This window comes from Lissotriton helveticus, chromosome 6 (genome assembly GCF_964261635.1).
Source record: "Lissotriton helveticus chromosome 6, aLisHel1.1, whole genome shotgun sequence".
NCBI classification, from domain to species: domain Eukaryota; kingdom Metazoa; phylum Chordata; class Amphibia; order Caudata; family Salamandridae; genus Lissotriton; species Lissotriton helveticus.
Window position 1 is genome coordinate 1,371,096,591 of NC_136067.1, and position 23,645 is coordinate 1,371,120,235.

The following is a 23,645-nucleotide window of genomic DNA, read 5'->3' on the forward strand; positions in this document are numbered from 1 at the left end:
CGGAATAGGATGGAGGGACGGAGGAAGGCTCACCTTACTGAACTAGATGGCGTAGCACTGCTTGTCCCACAGCTGCATCCTTCATCAGCTATGTATCCAGGCAGTAGTGCCTAGTGAAGGTATGCGGCGACTGCCACGTTGCCGCCCTGCAAATGTCAATGAGTAGCACCCCTGCAAAGAGCGCCATAGAAGTGGACACAGCTCTCGTGGAGTGCGCTCTCACTTTGGAATGCAACGGCTGTCCAGCTTGGTCATGACAGAAAGCAATTGCTGCAGAAATCCAACGAGAAATACTCTGCTTTGAAAGCGGTACACCCTCGCTAAGCCTGCTGTAAGCTACGAAAAGCTGATTAGATCTTCTGAAAGCTTTCGTTTTGTCAATATAAAACTTCAAGCAACGCTTGAGATCCAAAGAATGGAGCGATCTTTCCGCTGCTGTGCCAGAATTCGGAAAGAAAGAACGCAGAACCACTGGTTCGTTTAGGTGGAAATCCGACGGAACCTTTGGAATAAATCTAGGGTTGGTTCTCAGGATTACTCTGTCGTGTTTAAACTGCAGAAAAGGGTCTTGGATAGAGAACGCCTGCAGCTCACTCACTCTCCTCGCAGATGTGAGCGCTAGAAGGAGTGCTGTCTTCCACGAAATATACTTCAGGTCGGCTCTGTGCACTGGCTCAAACGGGTGCTTCATAAGTTGATTAAGAACCACGTTCAAATGCCAGGTAGGCGGCAACATCCTGACAGGTGGAAATGATCTGTATAAGCCCTTAAGAAATTGCCTAATTAACCTGCTTGACCAGAGAGATAGTCCTGTTACAGTTCTTTTATAACGAGAAATTGCTGCCAAATGTACTTTGATGGAAGAGTGGGCCAGACCCGACTGTGCCAGATGTAATAGGTAAGGCAAGATTTGCTCCGGTGAAGAGGAGAAAGGCCGAATTCCATTATCCGCACACCAGACACAAAAGCGTTTCCATTTCTGAGAGTATGTCTTGTTCGTACTATCTGCCCTTGCCCTGGCTAGAATGTCTCTACAATCTTGCGGAATATTCAGAGTCCGAAACTCTCTGAACTCAGGAGCCAGGCGGCCAACCTGAGAGATTTCAGATCCGGATGTTGAACCTGCCCGCCATTCATCGTGAGCAGAGCTGGATACTGTCGCAGGTGGATCGGCTGTTTCCGAGATAGACGGGTGAGTTCGGTGAACCAGTGTTGCCTCGGCCAAGTTGGGGCTATTAGAATTAGAGTACAAGGTTCGACCTTCATCTTCCTCAGGACTCTGGGAAGCATCGGAAATGGCGGAAAAGCGTACGCAAATACGTTGTGCCATGCGATGGAAAATGCATTTCCTAGAGATCCTGACTGGGGATGCCAACTTGTGAAGTGTGGGCATTTGGCGTTCGCTCTTGTCGCAAAGAGATTGATTTGTGGCGTGCCCCATTTTGAAAAGATCAGGTCCACAACTTGCTGATCTAGCTCCCACTCGTGTAGCGATGACTTCTTCCTGCTCAACGCGTCGGCAAGCACATTGTCCGTGCCTGGAACATATTCCGCCCTTAAGGCTACATTGTTGTGTATGAGCCAAGTCCAGTGTTGTCGGTCCTGACGAGCACTAGGGAGTTTTTTTATCCTTGGTAAGAATGACTGCAGGGCTAAGAAAACTGCCCTCTGTTCGAGAAGGTTGATATGGAGTTTCTTGTCCTCCACTGACCATTTGCCACTGATCTGCAACTCCTGCAGAAAGGCTCCCCAACCTTCCAAGGAGGCGTCCGTCGTGATGGCTTGAGGAGCTGCGGGGAGTAGGAATGTCAGTCCTAGAGACAGGTTCCTTAGCGTCATCCACCAGCGCAAAGCCTTGACCATTTGCGCTGTTATCCTTATGCGGTCGTCGAACGACCCTGTGCATTGCACCCACTGTTTGGACAGTGCTTCTTGGAGAGAGCGCATCCGCAGACAGCAATGTGGCACCAGCAGGATGCATGATGACATCATTCCCAAGAGAGATTTGAAGAGACGTACCGTCAACACTCTCTTGGAGGCCACTGTCGAGGCTAGAGAAAGGAGCTTGCGCTTTCTCTCCTGCGATGGAAAAACTCTCACAGAACGTGTGTCCAAGACTGCCCCCAGAAAGGTAATGTTCTGCGAAGGCTGCAGGGTTGACTTCTCCTGTTTGAGTGTAAGACCCAGGTGTTCGAAGAGACTGAGACAGGCGTTAGAGGATCTGGCAGCGCCTGAGGAGGATGGTGCGTTTATTAGCCAGTCGTCCAGGTACGGGAAGACTTGGTGGTCGAGCTGCCTGAGGTATGCCGCAACCGGGGCGAGACATTTGGTGAAAATTCGAGGCGCTGACTTGAGACCAAAGAGCAGGACACGGAACTGGAAATGTCTGCCCGCTACAGCAAACCTCAAATACTTCTTGTGATTGTTGTGAATTGGGATATGAAAATATGCGTCCTGTAAATCCAGTGACGTCATGAAATCCCCCTCCTCCAGAAGATGCAGGACTTCTTGCAACGTGATCATGCGAAACGACTGCTTCCTCAGGAATTTGTTCAATGCTCTGAGGTCTAGTATAGGCCTCCATTTCTTTTCTTTTTTCCGAATAAGATAGAAACGGAAATAAAATCCCTTCCCTTTCTGCGATGGTGGTACTTTCTCTATTGCTCCTTTCTTTAGCATAACAGACCGCTCTTGAAGAAGCAGCCGCAACTTCTTGTGGGACATTGGGCGAGGAGGAGTTTGTGGTGGAGTGCTTTCGAATTCCAAGGAATGGCCAAATTGTATCAATTGAAGGACCCAACGGTCCATAGTTATTTTCATCCAATTTTCTAGAAAGTGGGTCAGTTTTCCTCCAATTCGTAATGATTGAGATGAGGCCTGGACTAGCTGGGCAAAGAAGTCATTGACGTCCTCCGTTATTCCTCTTTTGACCTTTGCTCCGAAAGGAAGATTTTCCAAAAGAGGACTGACGGCCTTGCTGTTGTTGCCGCTGTTGGAATTGTGGTCTACTCTGATTGGAAGAGTAGGATGATCTATTATGATAACCACCCCTGTACGAGGAGTGTCCTCTTCCTCTATTTCCTCGAAAGGATTGATTCCTAAACTGGAGCGTACCCAGCGCTCTCGCAGTGTCTGTGTCTTTTTTAATTGTTTGGAGAGCCTCATCAATTTTGGAACCAAACAGAAGTTGGCCATCATATGGCATATCCAAAACCTTGGACTGTACCTCAGGTCTGAATGAGGTTGCTTTCAGCCATCCTTGCCGCCTTAACGCCACTGCCCCGGCTAGCTGGCGGAATCCCATCATTGCCACATCCATTGCACAGTCTATCATCTCAGAGGCAGCGGTCTGACCCTCCAGAAGTATCGCCTTAACTTCCTCCTTTGAAGCATCCGGCAGTTCCGACAGATATGGGGCTATGTCTGCCCACAGTTGCCTATTATAGCGCCCTAAGAGCGCTAGAGCATTCGCCGCCTTCACTGTTGTCACCGACATTGTAGTGAATCTCTTCCCTATATTGTCTAGCTTCCTTCCATCCTTATCCGGTGGTGCCGATAAGGGAGATGATGGATTTTTAGAGTTTTTCTGTGCTGCCTGCGTCACTACCGAATCAGGCTTAAGATGTCCCGTCAAGCAGGCTGGTGCCGTTGCTGGAGCCTTGTATTTCTTGTCCAGGCGAGGGACTACTGGTGACACTGAAGCAGGATTTTGCATCAACTGAACTCCTTGTGTCCACAAATAATCAATAATTGGAATTGATCTCGTCGTTTTCCTAAGAGGTTCTTTAAAATCGTACAGGAAACACTCCTGCTCTTCTGCTTCCATCGTAATCTGGAAGCGTTTAGCGGCCCTTTCCACCACATTGTGGAAACCACCAATGTCAGCCGGTGGAGAATCTGACGTGGCGGGTACCGGAGATGCCGAGGATTTTCCCACGTAATCGTCCCAGTCTTCATGGACAGACTGGTCATCCTGCACTTCACCTTCCTCTTGTTGTTCTTCCTCTCCTTCTTCATCGGAAGACTGAGGAACAGGTACCTCCACTCTTTCCTGCTGGATCACCAAGGGTGGTGGACGTTGTCTTGGCGATGGTACTGCTGTGGAAGCCGCAGGAGCTGGAGATTCGGAGAATCTCTATTTATAATCCTGAATAAGAAATCTCAGATCCGAAACTAAGGAAGCTGGTAGGCAAACCATGGGCGTTATCTGTGTTTGAACTATGTGTTCTTGGACCACCTCCTCATACGAGCTCTGGCACTTCACATTCAAATCTGAGGGGCTAGTAGCTTGGAACATAGCTTCCTCGTCTGAATCCTCATCCTGAAGGAGACATGTTGGTGGTAAGCGCTGCACACGGCTTGGAGAAGTCAACTCCGGTGTCAGCGTCGTCTTAGTGAGCCTAAGGTGAACAGGTGGCGCTTGAAGTCCAAACGCATTCGACGGCAAGGAGCTCATCGACGTCACTAATGTAGACGAAGCGGTGTCTACAGCTGTTGTATTCTGAAAATCCGTTGTCGACGGAATTGACGTCGTCGACGGTGTAGACGCAGCCGGCGACGGTGCCTTCGTCGACGGTGTCTTCGTCGACGGTGCCTTAGACGGCGAGGCCTTCGTCGATGGGGTCTTCGTCGATGGTACTAATGTCAACGGTGAGGAACCCGTCGTCGACGCTGACGACGGCGAGGCAATCGTCGACGAGGTCTTTGGCGTTGACGATGATCTTCTAATAACAATCGTCGACGATAACACTTTACCCGCTGACGACGATGGTGTAGTCGTCGTCGATGTAGCAAATGACAACTAAGCTGTCATCGTCGAGACTGTCGTCGTCGACGTGGAGACATAGACAAGAGAGACCGCTTTCCTGGATGCTGATGTCGTTGACGAGGTTGCCGTCGTCGACGACCCTGGTTTTTTGAAGGTGTGAACCTCCTTCTCAGATGCTGATTTCGACAGAGCCTCTGAAGACTTTTTCGATGTCTTCTTTTGAGGAGCGTCCAGGGGGACAGGGGAAACCATCCTTGGCCTTTTCTGAGACATCTTTGAGGAAACTGATGAACCTTCACTCTCCTCAGATGATTCCAAATTCTCTCTGTCCTTAAGTCTTTGGAGCCAAATCAAGAGGCGCCCCTCTCTGTCTTTCAGGGTTTTTATAGAAAACGTTCTACATACCTTGCAGTCCTTGGCTGTATGGTCAGGGTACAGGCAGTATAAGAAATCCTTGTGTTGGTCATCTATGTGGAGCCTTTTTTTCCCACACGAGCCACAAGCTCTGAATAGACCTTTCTTTGGAGTGTCAGCCATAGTGTACAGCTTTCACCTGAAGAAAAATCCAAAATTTGAAGAAAAAAGCTTAGAATAAAGAAACCTGAGCAGAACTCAGGGGAGACTCCCTTAGCAGACCGTGCGGTGGAAAATCTGAGGGACTGAGGCTCCTGACAGGAAGGTTCTAGAGGGAGGTGAGAGCTGATTGGCTCTTCTCTGGACTTTGGTCCTTTTCACAAAAGGACATAGATAGGTTACTAATGTGAGGCCTTTTGGCCTACTATTATATATATATGTCTATAGGACATTGCTTAGTTATATACCGGGGACTCCCATCTCGACTACGGGGAATGATTCAGGCATGTGAATCTATGAAAGACACCCATAATACTGGATAATACAGGATTCCATGTATAATATTTTAGTTTTTAAAAAATCCATTCGACATACCTAATTTGGTTATATATTTTTTCCAGACTAGATTCCTCATTAATAGTGACAGATTTGGTCACCAAACTCATACTCACAAAAGTAAACCAAGTAAAGCATCCCAGGCGCCCCTGGGTTCAATAATGCGTAAAAAAAGGACGTTAAACCAAGAAATCAGAAAGCTATTTGGAAAAGACAGGTCAACGGGTGAAGCTAGTGGTCTCTCTTGTGCAGAAGAGCAACCCACTACCGCAGCCCAATTTAACAACATGCCTGGAACAGGTCAAGAGTTGGATGACAAAGTCATGTCTGAAGCTCAATCATAATAAAATGGAGCTTATGCTCCTAGGCCCTCCAACTCCTTCCACCTTGGATTTGTTATGGCCTCTGAGCATGGGCACAGCCCCCACCCCTAGAGACAACATCAAAAGCCTTGGGGTGTGGATGGACAAATCATTGACCTTCGACACGCAGGCAACCAAAGTTGCTGCGACCTGTTTTGGCCTCTTGAGGATGGTTAAAAAAATCCTTCCACTTCTCCCCTTTGAGGCCAGACAGATAGTCATACAAGGCTTAATTCAATCTCGCCTTGATCTTAACAATGCTCTGTACCTGGGGGCGCCGGAGTACACTCTACAAAAATTGCAGCGCATCCAAAACTGTGCAGCTCGCACATTGCTTGGCACTCGTAGAACCTCAATAAAATCTGGCTTAAGAGCATTGCACTGGCTCCCCATCAAAGAGAGAGTCAAATTTAAAGCTATGTGCATTGCACATCAGACCTATTGGAAATCAGGCCCAGAGATCAGCCACCCTTTGGTATCGCCATATCAACCCACCAAAGCCCTCCGCTCTTCACATGCCTTCCTAGCTCAAGTCCCGAGGATTCATAGGGCGAGGGCTGGAGGCCAATCCTTTGCTTATAAAGCTCCGAAATTATGGAACACCCTACCGCTCCATCTTAGAGCTGATTCCAACTTGTTGAGTTTTCGCAAGCAGCTCAAAACCTTTCTTTTCAATCAATAGGGTCCCCTTGTTCTTTTTTCCTCTGAAAGCATTGGTGGTAGTTTTTAGCGCCTGGACGCCTCAGGGCAGCTGTTAGCGCTTAATAAAAATGGTTTTTATTTCGTTTTCATTTCCATTTCATTTCATTAATTTCATTCATTTCAAGACACCAAGCGACAAATCCATAACTTGAGGCAAAAATATAAAAAAGACGTTTTGGTTAGAAAAATCTAAATATCAAACAGAAATTTGGCAACAACTACTAGAAACTAGTAAATCTAACAACAACAGGACATTTTGGGCAGAAATCAACAAAGTAGCAAATGGAGCAGCCCAGGTCTTCAATGCAAATATTCTACAGGAAGACTGGATCCATCACTTAGAGCAATCTCAAAAAAACAAACTTCAAGCATGGAATCTAGACCGTCCTACCTTATCAACAATACCAAATCCAAGAAGAGGATCACAACTTTGATGATAACTGGATCAAATCATCCCAAGTACAAATGGTCATAAAAAAGCTGAGGTCTAAAGGGGGCGCCGGGCCCAAATGGTTTACCAAATGGACTGTTCAAACACGACCAACTCTTCTGGGCGGAATACCTCACCCCATTGTATAACTACGCCTTTCAAACCGGAAGCATACCTCCATCATGGAGAGGGAGTATCTTGCATCCAATCTTCAAGGCAGGTACAAGAACAGATCCAGCCAATTATAGGCTTATCACTGTCATAGATGTAGAGGCCAAAACATATGCATCTAATCTGTTGAGAGCTCTGGAAGACTGGGTCAGTTCGAACAAAATTCTTCCAGTCACCCAGACGGGGTTCAGGCCTGGAACTAACACATCATGCAATCTGCTCGCGCTAAACCTTCTAGTCGACAGAGCAAGGGAAAAGTCAAACAAACTATACACCCGCTTTGTAGATTTAAAAGCGGCGTTTGACACAGTACCAAGGGAGATCCTATGGCAAAAGATGGCCAATTGGTGAATACCTTTGAAGTTGTTACAAGCCATTATAAACCTATATTCATCCACCTTGGTTAAGATAAAATTAGGTAATGGCGATAGAACAACAGCAAAAATCCCCACTCATGGCGGCCTCAAGCAGGGATGTGTATTGGCCCCTACCCTTTTCAACATCTTCACTGCGGACCTGGATAAGTGCATTTCGGAGATACAAAGTGACCCCCAAAAGTTAGCACATCAAAACATAAGGAGTATACAGTACGCTGATGACATCGTACTTTGCAGCCTGACCCCCCTGGGTCTACAACGTTCAATCATGAAGTTGCATGAATACATCAGTGCGCATGGGTTGCTATTTAACTATCACAAAACGAAGATCGTCTGTTTTGCATCACGACCAGGGCGGCAGTCATTCAAATGGCACATTGCAGGCAACACCATTGATCAAAGCTTCTTTTATAAGTACCAGGGAGTAGTGGTGGACTCAAGGTGGTCATTAAAAGATCACCAATCACATAGAAAACCTCAGGCCAACAAACTACAGTTTGCTCCAAACTTATTAAAAACAAAATTGAAATGCCCATCCAACTTATACCTGTTGAAGGTGATCGCGGCAAAGTTCTTACCATCCCTTACGTACGGCTCTGATCTATACAGAGGAAAAGATGCAAACTTCTTGAATCTACAACAGTCAGAGCTGTTCAAATTCATCTTTCAGATTCCGAGGTTTGCATCCCAAGCACAAGTTCGCCTCGAATTTGGATTACTTAATCAGCACCAAGTCAGACAAGCTGCCACACTAAAAATGTGCTGGAAATTAAGAGCAGCACAAGAGGACACTCTGATGGGTCTCTGTTGGATCGAAATGAACAGCCAAACAAATGAAAAAAACGCATAGAAAAAAGCACTCGAAGAAGCACTGACAAATCTTAATATGCAAGAGGCATGGAACACCAATCATACCTTCGCGGCCTTCAAAAAAGCAGCCAACGGTGCGGCAAAGCAAAAGTCCTGGATAACAGATAAAGCCGCACTAGCAAAGAAAAAACATGGCTGGATGGTGTTGGCCACGTACGAGAGATGTGCGCCGCAACCTTACTTAGTCAACCACATCACACCAGTCATCCAACAAATGCTTCTAAGAATACGGCTGGGAACCTATATTTCAAAAGATCAGATCCCTGCATGGAAGCAAACTTGGCCGACTTCAGTCTGCAGACTATGTGGCAGTGCAGAAGAAACACTGATTCATATATTGTGCATTTGTCCACTTCTGAACAATCTGAGACGTTACTATCTACTCCATACATTTCGTTTATTCCAAATCAGAACATGTCGCCCTGCTGTCATGTTAGCACTGAACAGTCACCAGCTGCAGACAGCTTGCAGGGCCGCCAGATTCTTTCAAAAGGCGAGCCTTCTAATACTGAACACTGAAAAATGGTGACCAACGGCATAAAATCGAAGGCCAGAAGTGCAACGAATGGCTCAGAACATAGATAAAGTAACACTGCTTTTTAAAAAAATATATGGACTCTACAGAATGTCAATGTTCTTTTACTCAATGTTAGTTTGATCATATATTTTTTTTAATGTACCAATATTGTAAAGGTTTTAATTAACCATATGCAATAAACTTTACTTCCTTACTTACTCCCGATTAATACAGCGCTGTGAGCATTGTGTGTATGTTATGTTATGTTATATTTAATTTATACAGTGCACAGCTACTCAAAAGTGTCCCGGCGCTAGCTACAGAAAGAGGCCAATGCACACAGATCAAGGACTAAAACAGCAGTGTTTTCAGCTTTTTCTTGAACAGCAAAGGGTCCTGAGTGCCCCAGAGAGCCGGAGGCAGCGTATTCCAAGCCATACTGGCTTTGTGCACAAAGGAATTGCCGCCAAGTCTTTGGCGGCAAAACCTAGGGGTCTGCATCAGCAGCTGGCCAGACGAGCGCAGCTGTCTTCCTGGTGTGTAAAAAGCAAACCTCTTCTGCAAGTAAATAGGACCCAGCCTGTAGAGGGCCCTATGTGCTATAGTTAGCATTTTGAATTTCAAACGGGATTTGACTGGTAGCCAATGTAACGAGCGCAGATATGTGCGCACACTGCGCCTTGATGTTAAGCCCAGAAGAAGTCTGGCTGCCGAGTTTTGAACAACTTGCAGTTTCTTGGTAAGAAAACCTGGACTGCCAACCAGAATGGCATTTGCGTAGTCCAGTCGGGACAAAATAAGGGCACGGACCACAGTTTCTTTGGCACGACCTGGCAAAAGGGGAAGAAACTTCCTCAAGGTTTTCAAGGTGCCAAAGCAGGTGCCGGACAGCTTCTTCACTTGTGTGGAGAAGTTCAGGTTTTCGTCGAACCAGACGCCAAGGTTTTTGGCGGCGCCTTTGTCCGCAGTTGGTCGGGGAAAACCGAGCGGCCGAAGCCTTTCCCTAAATTCTGTAGTAAACGAGCCATAAAGAAGCACTTAAAATTTACCCTTGTTACATTTCAGCTGAGCATTCGCCAACCACTGAAAAACCACGGACAAACAATCGTGGGCCGCCACTACCGAGTCATCCTCCTTACTCCAAGAAAACACAAGCTGAGTGTCGTCCGCATATGCCATCACTTTAGCCCCAAGTGACTCTGCAAGATAGATCAGCGGAGTCACATAGATGTTGAAAAGCTAGGGGCTAAGTGATGAACCCTGCGGCACACCAGTGGACACCTGCATAGGCACAGAGGCACACTGGGGAAGCCAAACCTGCTGTGACCGACCTTCCAAGAAGGACCTGATCCACAGCAGGGCCAAGCCCGAGATACCTATCTCTGCCAGACGGTCAAGGAGCAAAGAATGGGGCACAGTGTCGAATGCCGCCGAGAGATCCAGCATAACCAGCGCAGCTCTCCCGCTGCCATCCAGACACTCCCGAATCGCCTCTGACACCTCTAACAGAGCTAACTCCGTGCTATACGAAGCACAGAAGCCAAATTGTGCCGGATGGAGTAAGCCTGATACCTCAACATAGTTAGTAAGTTGAGATGTGACCACCTTTTCGCATACCTTAGCCAAACTTGGTAAGAGCGAAATAGGGCGGTAATTGTCAGGTAGCAGGGGATCAAGAGACAGCTTTTTAAGGAGAGGCAGGATCAAAGACTGCTTCCATACCATTGGAACATGCGACTGATTAACCATTAAATTCACTTCTGAATTAATGGTCTCTGCCACATCTGACAGAAGCCTGGCAGCACACAGGTCATTGGGAGAACCCGACTTTAGTGCCCTGAGGACTCTGAGCGAACTAGGCAGATAAACCGCTCTAAACGTAGAGAACATGGAGGCGGATGTGCCCATCGGCCCCACCTGCAGCCCACCTGTAGATATCTTAGAGAAAGCAGAAAACGTCTTTTGGATGCTACTTATTTTATCCTTGAAAAATTTTGCCAAAGTGTTACACCAAGTCCCCGAGATGGGCGCCCCTACAACTTGGGCGCTAGGGGCAAAGAAGTTCTGCACAATGGCAAAAATGTCTTTTGAGTGTTATTGGCCCGATCAATACGAGCAGGGTAGTTTAGCCCTTTGGCCGCATCGATGGCCGCATAATAGAGTTTTTGTTTGGCTCGCAGGGCGTGTTTATCCATGGAACCGTAGCCCCTGGAGCGCCATGCTCTCTCCAATGATTTGCACGCATGTTTCAGCGTCCTCAACTCAGGTAAACCAGGGCTTAGAGGGGGATTCTCTCCTCAGCCTATGTTGACATGGCGTAGACAGAGTAGTGACCGCGCTAGATATCCAGTTAGCAAACTGTGTCAGATTTTCCTCCAGGTCCCCCAGAAGGGGGGGGGGGTTGGAAGGCCGCCAAAGAGCTACTAAGCTGCCCATGGTCCAATTTCCTAGTGGAAGGGTGGCGATGACAGTTGACCGGTTGTGGGGAATGATTAATGTCCCAAGAAAAAAATATGGGAAAATGATCCGACCCGGCGACCGGTCTCAGCCTCACCACCAATAATAGAATATTAGAGCAGATAGTGTCCAAGTGTGACCTCCTTGATGGGTGGGATATTTAACCCATTGGGAAAGGTTGGCCAGGTGCAGGGAATCCAGAAAAGCTACAGAAATGGTTGTGTCAGTATGGTCTAGATGGTGATTAACATCCCCAAGAAGCACATAATTTGAGGAACGCAGTACACGCTCTGCCAATGCACCCCCACAAGTCTCCAAAAAGAGGCTAGCTGAGCCTGGTGGCCGATAGATCAAGGATCCCCCCAAGGTATAGTGGGCCGAAAGTTGCAGGCTAAAATCCAGGGCCTCGCACTCTGCCCAGCAAGTGGGTAGTTCACTATAGAGAGTCCAACAGTACCTATACAAAATAACCACGCCGCCCCCTCTACCCACTGGGCGATCCACCATGTGTACTTTAAAGCCCACAGGTGTAGCCAAGGCCACAATGGGATTTGAGAAGACATCCAGCCAGGTCTCAGTGATAAATAATAAGTCTAGCTGTTGTCACTAACCAAATCAGCGACATCTACGTAGTGCTTCGTCAAAGATCTAGCATTAATAAGGCAAGCCCTAATACACCCAGACCTGGATGTATCATCCGTCATAACATTCGGAGATAACTCCAGTGAGAATCTGAACCCACAATCTACACATCCATAATCCCTAGTACACTCAGCCAACTTTCCATCATGTGACAAGCACGGAGAAGGTCTGAAAGATTGTAATGTCTCACTCGATATGCAAATGACCCTACTGCTTCCTAATGTAAATCGAGCAGAGTGGCTCGCGCTGACTTAGCGCTGACGGGCGCAGACGGGCTTGCCTTAGGCGCGCCTTCCACGCGCCATTGGTGCGTCCCAGCGAGCACCATTTAAATAGGGTGTGGCTGAAGCCGGTGAACAACGTGCATCAGCTTGAACGCTGACTGCGCTAAGCGCGAGTCGCGTCCAAGATGGCTGCTGTCAAGCAGTGCCACCCCAAATGAAGCAGCAAAAGGATCTAAGAGTAGCGTACACAGTAAATTTAAAGGATGTAAAGTGTCCCGAAGTTAAAAAGCAATTTCTTCGAATTTTATATTTTAAAAAGTATCTGTGAGGCAACAGTAAGTTAACAATAGTTCCTCCCAAATTCCCTCTGTTTGAGCAGACAAGACAAAGCTTAGGCAGTTAGAATAGTGAGAGAAACTTGACCTTTCTTATGTGCATTAAAATTTCTATAATCTAAATCTAGTCCTTGAATTATCAGGTTTTAACACCGGAAAAAGAGGTGTGTTCAAGGGAGAATGACAGGGCACAATTATGCCCTGATAATGTATTTAATCTAAAATAGCTTCTATATTATGCTTAGCTTCTGATTTTACGGGATATTGAGTCCGAACTTGGGACTCACACCATAAAGCAATCATTCATGGAACAGACTCTTTGTCGCACTTTGCTTGGTTTCTAAGCAGCGTAGGAGGGCCCATTTAAACACATATTTTTCCCTGAATTCGGTAGATTCCTAGGATGAAAATGGTTGCATTATTACCTCCTGACCTTAAACAGCACCTCTTGTAAAAACCACTGGCCAGACATTCCTCTGTAAGAATGAGGTCATACGCATCCAGCAAAAGAGACAAAAATATAGCTTTGATTTTGAGGCATATATCACCCTCGGTTCGTATCTCTACATCATAAACCTTGTCTGGAAGGGTAACATGTCCCTCCGGTGTCTCGAAATGTATAATTTCTTCATTTGGAGTCATCACCAGATGCTCCTTGAGAGTCTTGCGAACTATTGTCACTACTGCTGCACTGTCCAGAAGCTCTACTGCCCAAGTCTAAATTTGCTACTTTTTCTTAAAATGGGCCTTTATATCCAAACCTTTCTCTTCCTTATTTATACTTAATTAAACTTCACCCATTGACTCCCTTTTCTGTTTGATGTACTTTGTCTTTTCTGCAGTATTCAGTCTGTCCACTCTTTTCTGTCCATTTGCTGTCCCTACAGTTCTGTAAAGCACGGGAAGAATGTCTTTCAGAATACTGAAAGCGATCCGGCTTTCTGATTTTTATCACAGTTATGCAAATGTTATCCACCCCTGCTGCGCTCCTGCCTTGGAGAGAATTCAGTTCTGGTTTTTTATTTTGCTTTCTGCTTCTTCTTAGTCTCCAGTGCAGTTTTCTGCTTACCTAGTCTGCTTCTTGAAAAGGAAAGCGTTGTATTTAACTTGGACAAAAATAATTATTTGCACTATATCAGCCTGCTTCAAAGGTTTGTGGATCAGGTGGTTTTTTTTAACATTGGCTGAATCTTTTCTAAATCTGTCTGAATTTATAAAGTTCCTGGAGTTTAGTTATGGACAGTTGTGAAAGTCCACATAAAGGCACTGCTAGCCATGAGCTTAATCTGTATTGCAAAATTATGTTTTATACATTAATCAGAAAGAAGCAGCAATGTGGCTGAGGTCTGACAGCATAATGAACAAGCATTTGCAATGCAATAGGTCTCGCATTTACACAAGGTTGAGCTATTGGCATTGTAAATGACAATGGCTTTTAGTTTTGTTTTCATATTTAAGTTTTAATAACGAAAACAAAAAAAGGCATTGTTATTTGCAATGTCCATAGCTCAAACTCGCATAAATGAGGGATCTATTGCATTGCAAATGCTTGAGGCAGCTTGGGGGTGAATCCCTGTTTTGTTTGGCTAATCACACTACAGATAAAGCATCACTGTTTTGTACTGTTACGTCTCGCGTTGATTTAGCGCTGTAATTAACAGGTTTTACAGTTCACAGACACTTTTCAGCTCATTTTGGCAGCAATGCAAGAACAAACCAGTCATTTCACACAGTGAAGAAAGTCTATTCACACCGTATAAACATTCGGGAGAGAGGATGTGGCATTATGGCCAGAAATGCTGGTTTAGAAGTCCCAGCGTCTGCACAACAGCCGTGATTCTAGGCAATTCAGTTAATCTCCACGTGCCTATAAAAATGTAAAACTACAAATCTGATCTTGTGTAATGTAACCTGGTGCTTATGTGAAGCACTCTAATCCCTTTCTTCCAAGTTTGCGCTATATAAAACTGAAAAAAACATTCTTTGTGCATACACATCTTTTCATGTAAACAGCACCTCATTGGGTGGGCACAAAGCCCTTGCAAGGAGCGCATTTCCACCCTTGTGATTCAGCTCTTTTTAGTACATTCCGAGTTTTACCTCTATTGTACGTGGAAGTACACAAAACAGCTTCATTTGATCTGTTGGGAGGGGCAGGCTGGAAAGGGCAGTGGGGGTGAAAGGCATTTGTCAAGAGTTCTAGCCTGGCTTGTAGACGCTGTCAGAAGTCAAGGATGGACAGAGCTGGACATGGGCACGCTTTTCCTCCACACCCAGCACTGCATCTGTGCAAACAGCTAATAGACACACAAGAATATACAAACTACATGGTCAAACTCAGGGCTTTAAGTGGGATGAATAAACTAGAGGGCCTCTCAAAGGGGCGTGACCGATGTAATTAAGGGCATGAACGCACTCCAATATCTTAGAGTTTACGTTATATAAAACTGCAAAAGAAAAGAACAAGCACTGTGAACCTGTGAAAGGAAAAAAGGAGTCAAGAATGCTAGGAGGACGTGGGAGGGAGGGAGGGAGGGAAAGTGAAAGTGCACCCTGCGCGCGCTGTGTTTAAACGCCAGCCCTACGCGGGGACAGGAGATGTGCACCCGTACGGAGTGCATAACTCCTGTCCATACGCGTGCACATCTCCTGCCCCCCTTCGGCAGAGAAATTGACGACAATAGGTCTCGCCAAGGCGTGCAGCGCATGTGCTGCATCGCTAGGCGAGACCTAAAAAGGCGTGGAGCTAATATACCTGCCATTGTTTGTAAAATGCATGGTCTCTGGGAGTGAAATGGAAAAAATTAATGTGTGATTATAGTTTGTAAAATTCATGGTCTCTGGGAGTGAAATGGAAAAAAATAATGTGTTATTATAAATAAGACCTCAAAATATAAACAATGTGTAATATTGATAGCAAAGACTAGTACTAGCTATAAACCTATCACAGATTTATAAAGGTTGGTGCAAATGGGAAGAAAAAAACATAGGTTAAATGATTATACTAGAGCAAAAAGTTGAATAAACAAAGTATACACGTGTTCATAATGATACAATACCAGACATCTACATCATTGTTGGATTTGTGGGCAACAAAGTACCAGCGATCACTTGTTATGTGTTAGTCTTTGTGGAACTTTGTTGAAGGTAGTTACGTTTATATTAACTCTTGCCTACCTCTTCCACGCAGGTGATGCAGTTTGGTCGAATCGACGGCAACGCTTACATTCTGGACTTCCAGTACCCCTTCTCTGCTGTGCAGGCCTTTGCTGTTGCTCTGGCCAATGTGACTCAGCGTCTGAAGTGAAGCGCGTGCTGACCGTCGCGCGCCGTCCTGTTTACACGTCCCCCTCCCGCGAGGCCGCGGCCAGGACTACGACGTCCGTCCATACCTAATGCAATGGGCGTGCAGATGACGGAGAAGGGAGGGGCGGAAGGGCTGGTCTTAAAACTGGAAATTTTTGGTGCCTAGAAGGCAACAAAAGTGAACTCTGTGTTTTTTTATATATATATATATATCTATCCAGTAGTGCTGGTGTTGAGCAAAAGCGAATGCACAGAGTGCGCCTTTCAGTGTTACGGAGGGAGTGTGTCTTTTAGCTTGTACTGGTGGTTCTGCTGTATTTGCTGCAATGTCTTTGGAAACAAATTTAAACAAAAACTAAACCTGCCATTTACAAGTAGACCACGTTGTACTGTCAGTCGTTTTCTTTTCACTTTGCTAAAGCAGCAAAAGGCTGTGTTTTTTCTGATCTGATTTACCTATATCACAAAAATCAACGGCAACCACAGCGACAATAACAAATGTTATTACTTGAAGACGGTAGAGTTCTCTTCCGTGGGAACGGCTGGATGCTGCAGGCAACAGGCTGGTGTCTGCAAGCTAGCGTTTTATTTGTAGGCACTGCAGAGATGAGTAAACAAAATGGCAGCTCTGCTTGATTTCAAAACGCATTGCGTTGAAAAAGTAAATATTGATTTCATTGTTGTCTTATGTTGGCTAAAACTGTGTTTTCAAAATGGCAATGGAACATGTAAGCGGATAAGAAGTGACGATGTGATTTTGCAATGTTTGTGCACAGCTGGTTCAAGTTATTATTTTCGTCTCCTTTAGTTACAGGGTCACACTACGCTATAGAGAGCCTTCCCGCCACTGCTGCCCATTCCATAAAAAACAATGCAAAATGATGATTCATTATTCTGGTGCTTTTGACAGAGACTTCCTTTTGTTGAAGACAGCAGGAGAAATTTGAGACATTTGACAGCCCGTGATACTTGTGTGCACATTCATGTTTGATGGTGTAGTGGGGTCTCTTTCCTTTGATACTAAAGAATGACTATCTATCTCACTGTCAATGCTGTTTCGGTGTTTCTTTTTAGCTAGTACAGAATGGATTGGCTCCCAGAGACCATAACAGATCATTTTCAGACTTGTGGACACGATGTTACTCAGAATAGATGAGGAAATTCATTCCGAAATTCAACGATGCATTGATAATTTTCATGGGGGGGGGGATTCATATGAAAGGGGTGTCAACCATCCCTACTTGCAACCTCTGTGTTGTGATCGCTTCAGCTGAGAGCTCAGTGGTTGATGGTGCTGCAGAAGTATGTATCTTGTTTTAAAATACAAGGCACCACACTATTCAAAGGCAACATGCAAGGGAGTCTGAAAAGACAGCGTGCAGTGAGAACTAAGATTAGTTCTTAACCAGAGTGGCTCAGATCCAGGAACTGAAAATATAGATCTTTGTGAGCTGCCTGAAAGGTTGTCATTCTTCCTTCCTACTTATGGATTTCTGATCAACTTTTCTCTGAAGTACTAACCTCTCTGCCAGATGCCATGGTGAAAGTGTTTAACCAGATTAACGTTGCAGTTGAGGCTGCGTTGAAATTATTCTTTAGTGACATTGCATAAAAAAGCACTTTGGTAAGCAGGTGTATAACAGTTCCTGATTGGCAGGGTTATATTATGCAGTTTGATACTCTGCACTATAAACAACTCCGCCATCACTGTGATCGCAGTTTACATTCAATCTGCCCCTACCACCAAAGGTGACCGCAAAGAATAATAGCCAATTTTTAAGTTTTAGATAGGTTTGTCCATAACATTGTACTTGCTTTTTTATTCATAGGAGTCATGCTGTGCCTTACTGATCTGTGTAGCTTTTCTCTGTAAGTAACTGTCACACTGCATAATCAGCATTCGTACTGGTTGTGTATGTTGAATCAGCTGCTGTTCTCAGTCTTGCTGCCTATTCTAGCAGGCAGGTCTGAAGACAGGAAAACCGAATGCCAGGGTGTCTTTGTTTGATGTCTCAGGACACAAGGCCATTATTAATTTTGCATGCTATTGAGGTATCCATTGTGAGACTCAGGAACAAGACATACCTGTGCTTTGAACACATTATTGCAATTTATATGGCATTATTAACGCAATCAACAATCTTTTTTTCTTCATATAGACTAGTCAGTAGCATTCATCTGCTTTGTCTTTTTTAGGGGTGGCTCATATTGGATGCTTCCTCTTCTGGTTCCGGGTCCATAATTCTAAAAACATTCTATTCTCAAAGCCCTATTAGGGATCTCGATAAAAGCCTGCACTGGATTTAAAAAATGTAATTCCTAGATGCCCATTTGTCGTTATAGTTTATAAGGCTTGCTCCTCACCTTTGTGATGGTGGGCCAATAACTTTATTTAGAGTTAGTTGTTAAATTTGTTTCCATTTCTTATCAAGATTGCATTGCATTGCATTGGAGAATATCTGGTTCCAATGTTACCTGAGGAAATCCACAGCTTTCTTTTTTACCACAGGCATTGTATTACAAAGGTGTTGATCAGCGCTAGGAGACAGATGCAATGATTTTTCCCTAATATGGATGAAAGTAGCGCACATGATACTTTTTCATGTACTTTTTCTGCCCGAAAATGCTCCACTGTTGTGCTGTCTTTACAGCAAAGCCTCTTGTATGTGTTGGATCTCTGATCAGTTTTTGCCCTTTCCATAGTCTTCAAGCTGCCATTACATATTTTTCTTGCCCCAAACCAGTCTTGCATTTATTACAATTGAACACTTTATTGCCCTCATTTATTTGGGACAGGATGAGATTTGAGCAATGAAGTGAGAACTATTTGGAAGCAAGAGTGGTTTGATTCCATGGTTCTATTTGCACCAAGATGTTTCACATTTCATTTTCACTTGTCCCTAAAAGAGGTTGCGGTCTATGTGGAAGCCAAAGAAGTTGGTGCAGGAGGTGAAGCTGAGATAGAAGCCATTGCAGTTCACGTTGGACTGTCTTTCTTACGTTTAGGCTGTAGCTTACTGTCATTGATGAGCACAAACTCCGTCTTAGTCAAATTGAACTTAAGCTGAACAGCGGTCTTCAAGGTCTGGGTAGCGTTTATGTAAGATCTGAAGTGCTGGATATTGTTAGCTGATGGCACTTTGAGGGCTATGTCTGTGTCAACATCAAATTAGTGGAAGATGTCTAAATTGGCAAGCATGGGACCCGTGTATAGGCTGGAATTTAGGGGTATCGCAGGTGACAAGGACGTGAAAAAAACTTGGAAGAATTTTTTTTTTAAACTGATCTCGTTCTGAGAGGTGGAGAATACGGTTAATTTCGGAGCAGAGTGAAAAACTGTGTCCAAAGTTATTAATACGCATTGAATCCTTTGACGGCATGGGTCTCCTTTGTCATTTAATCTTATGGTTTTATCATCTACTTTTAAAGCTACTGTTTCAGTTCAGCAGTAGCAGAACCAAGATGGTAGTCTTGAGTAGCTGCTGGTTGAAGTACTCTTGGAGATGAATAGTGAAAACTTGCTTACGGTTTTGCTGTGTACACTGAGCAGGTGGGTAGCGAGGTGATAATTAAAGAGATAGTCTTTGCTCAGTTGTGGTTTTATGAATGTTGGCTGACGAGGTGGTCATTGGAAAGTTTGTCTTGGTTCATGTATAATTGTATTAACATTTTGAAAACCTGTGCAGTATTAGATGTGATTTGAATGTGAATGAAAGAAAGAGAAAGTCAAAGTTCTGTACTAAAATTGAAATATTTTCCAAAATGGATGGTAATCTGCACTGAAAGGTGAAGTGTAACGAATAAGGTGAAGCCACATGAGGATTGTGAGTTTTGTACTTTTTTAGTCGTTTGCTAGACATCCGACAGCATGACATGAAAACATGATTTTTTTTCAAAGCAACATATTGCACTGAATTTTAGAGCCACTCCCTGAATGATGCCTTGAGTTCTGTAGTGACTTGAGACTTGTAATTTCTTTTACTATCAGTTTTAACAAGCTTTAAAATGAAATGCAAAAGGCTCTAAAAGTCATGACCCACTTCAAAAAAATAATGATAACCTTTTGATGCAATAGGAGAAGAGGAAGCCAGTGGAGTGAGCTACATGAGCACGATTCCTGTCTTGAATCATGTCAGCCTTTAATTGTTGTTTTGACATAAGATATTTCTCTCTTTTACTTCTCCATTCTATGTATGTACTCTTCTTGTTACTGTTTTTTGTTTGCTCGAGCTTGTTATTTAATGTAGAATAAAAAATAGTTTTGTGGAGTAGCATGGCAATGCATTTGACTGAAAAAGGCACTGTGGTATTTATTGAAAGGGGGTTGGGGAGTGTTTGCATTTGTTTATAAATGAAATACATTTTTTGGTACTGTTCCTTTTGACATTCTTCAACGTTTATTATGACAGATTTTGATTTTCTACTTGATGTGCCATCATGTGGGCGACTAGGGCAGTTTTACCCTGACTAAACCCATGAAGTAAGCTCTTCACAAGTGCTTTGCACTGCTGTATGCGGTCACAAACTTACAGCTGCCCTTTGAAGAGTTTGGCTTTTCTATTAAACAAGGTGGGCCTGGGTTTGCATTGTGAGGATGATTTTATCTCCCTCTTCTGTGCGAGGGTCAACCAGCGTAACTATATAAATTTCGCAAATGGCTTGTGCCACAATCTGTGACGACTACAGTACATGATTAAAAACGGATTGCCCTATTTTCCTTGATATGGAGTTGTGAGAGTTGTCCCACTGTTGCTTAATAAATTTTGCATATTACAAAAATGTTCAATGTGTGGCACTTCTTGTTGTTTGAGGGGAGGGGAGGTGGTGTGCTTTTTGGATGTGTAAATATCTTTATATGCCATAACAACAACAAAAATCAGCCATCTAAACAAGAGAGAATTTGTGGCAACCCCACCTCATCAAAACACCAAAAAACTGAGCAGATGTACACTAAACCAGACATAATTGACGATCCAGAAAAACATATAGACCCAGTATTCTTGTTTTCTGTTGTTCTTTGTTTGATTCTTCATAATAAAGTAATTGAAAAGCAAATCTGTGATTTCTTTTATTGCATCCACTATTTGAACTTTAGCTGACAAAATCACAGTGACCTATTTCTTATAAGTACCTAAACCTTGACATGAGCCTCTATTAAAGCACAGCAATATAAATAGTAGATGTCACTGCACACCCTTGCTGAATTAAGCCACAGTAAGGCAGTACATACAGTCTCTAGTCAGTTGAAGGGATGGCTAGGTATCATGGCCACTGCAAACACAAACAGTAATAAACGTGTTGTTGTCGACTTACCATTTCAGTATATTGTAGCTACCTTTTTACCAAGAACATTTGATTTACAATGTAGGCCATATAAATTACATTGTCTGGTGTACTGCCATATATATATCAGGGTCTCGGTATGCTCACACTGTCAAGTAAATTACATACAGAACAGGGTAGACTGCATTAATATTGAAACACTAAAGCCATCTATCTGGCATAACGGTAAGTGGTTATGTATTTTACCAGTTCCCTGGAGAGTTTTCCTTATGGGGGCAATAATTTAGTCAGGGATGTCGCCTGGGTTGGGCCGAATAGGTACTTTTTGGTCATGAGCTGGCAGCATACTTGCTTTGTCTGCATCTTGGGAGAAAAGTGGCAGCATATGCGCACAATCTCAGCAAAGTCTCTATATGTACGTTTTTGTTACTGAATAGGCTTGTGCAGACTTAGTGAATAAAAAAGGAAAGACATGGCAGAGTGACTTACTAGGCCTAACTAGTATGATAAAGATTCATTACCTGGAATATAGCTTTTTCTCTCAAGAAAGCTGATGCTGTATTGAACATTTCTACTGCCCGCCTTACTTGAGATTGTGTTCAGACCTGAGTGTGCTGCACCAGACCCAAAATGTTCATGAAAAAGCTCTGAAAATACTGGGCAAACATGAGTCTAATATGAAGGAACAAACAAACAGTTATATATATATACGTCCACTATATAATCCCTCTAAATAAAGGCTGTCTGGGATAGGGTTTGTCATTGGGATCATGAACAAATCTACAGTATTATGTATTTCAGAGGTTGAGGAGGAGCAAGATGACCTAAAAATATTGCATGTGGGAGAGTATCTGCCAACACTCCAGATGTAATTCTGATTTTGGTCTAGAAACAGGTAGACGTCTATATGGTAACCGTTGATGATGTAGTTTGTGAAAAGTAATAGGTATAGCTCAGTCTAATGTAGTCACAGCCCTGTTTAACGAGGAAAAACTTTTCTATTGCGCAATCTTTTTATTAGGCTTCTTTTCACACAGATTGTTCATGTTATTTGAATTACCATGACCTGAAAGAGACATGTTAGTGATAGATTCCTTACCTTAGAATATCCCCAGGCGTCAGACTGCATCCGGAAAGTTTTTCGTCAGCAGTACCCCTGCGTGTCGGTAGGTGGCGTTGTGCGGCTCTGCGTCCGTCGCTGGCATCATAAGCGCCGAGATGACGTCACGGAAACTACTTAGGCACCACACATGGGCGCTGATGTCAGTTCTTTCTATTTCCGCGCCAGCAAGCGCAGATCCGGTTAGAGAACGTACCCTAGTCACTTTTTGACTAACCTTTTGAGACTTTTGTCTCTACTTCTTTTGAGTCTTTGACTCCTGGTGCCACGTAGGGATGCCTGGGTTTAAATCCTGCGGGGCCTGTCGCCGTACGATGTCGGTGGCCGACCCCCCTGGCGTCGGTCTCTACTGTCTGGAGACTCCCGGTCATGTCTACAAAGGCTTTGCGGGAGCGGTCTTGAAAGCTGCTGGAAGCCAGACAGGTGTCCTTGAGCTGTTCGAGGTCCAGGGGTCGCTCGAGGGACCGACCGCAGAGCCATCACCATCGCTCCTCGGGGTCAAAGTCTTCACCCTCGGAATCGGGTAAGGGACGTCACAAGAAAAAGTCGAAAAAGCGTGTTTGCTCTCCGACGTCTCTCCGTCGGTCTCCGGACGCGTCATCCCCCGCGGCTCCATCGGAGCCTGAGAGTCCCGCGGGGACTCACCTTATACGAGTCCTTCGGCGACTCCGGCCCAGGTGCAAGAGTTTCTTGCCGCCATCGACCACCTTTTCAGGCCTAGGGCTCCAGGCAGCTCGCCTTCGGGTGCCACGGTCCCTATTGAGAGCCCTTGCTTGCCACCGGCTCTGGCTCTGGCGACGCAAGGTCCTCCGCCTGCGGCCCCGGCGCTTCAGGGACCTCCGCATGGGGCGACGGAGCCGCCGGCGCCGCCATGGGTTCTGTTAGTTCCACCTACGCCCTTGCCCGAATTTCCGGACATTCCCGGTGCCGTTGGAGCATTTGTTTTCCCTGTGCCTCCCCTGCCGCTGCCGCCTGTACCACAGGCTGTGGAAGAGGGGGATGACTGGGAGGGGTCGGAGGACCCTCTTGCACGGCAGTGCAAGTCTGAACATGAGAGGGCGTAGGACTCGGAGTACGCAGGTGACCTTGACCTCTCCTCCGAGCCTGGATTTATGTCTCCTCCCGTGATCATGGAGGAGGGCGTCACATATACTATGGTGCTCCGTAGATTG

The 23,645-nt window shown here is 44.9% G+C and overlaps 1 protein-coding gene across 1 annotated transcript in view; it reads left to right on the forward strand.

The window, feature by feature from the left end:
* TULP4 (TUB like protein 4) overlaps window positions 1-16,215 on the forward strand; it is an 865,190-nt gene extending 848,975 nt beyond the window's left edge. Inside the window, exon 15 of the mRNA XM_078649123.1 lies at window positions 15,955-16,215. Within this exon, the coding sequence (XP_078505249.1) occupies window positions 15,955-16,071 (117 nt within the window). The 3' untranslated portion in view covers window positions 16,072-16,215. The remainder of the gene's footprint in view (window positions 1-15,954) is intronic.
* Window positions 16,216-23,645: the final 7,430 nt, after the last annotated feature.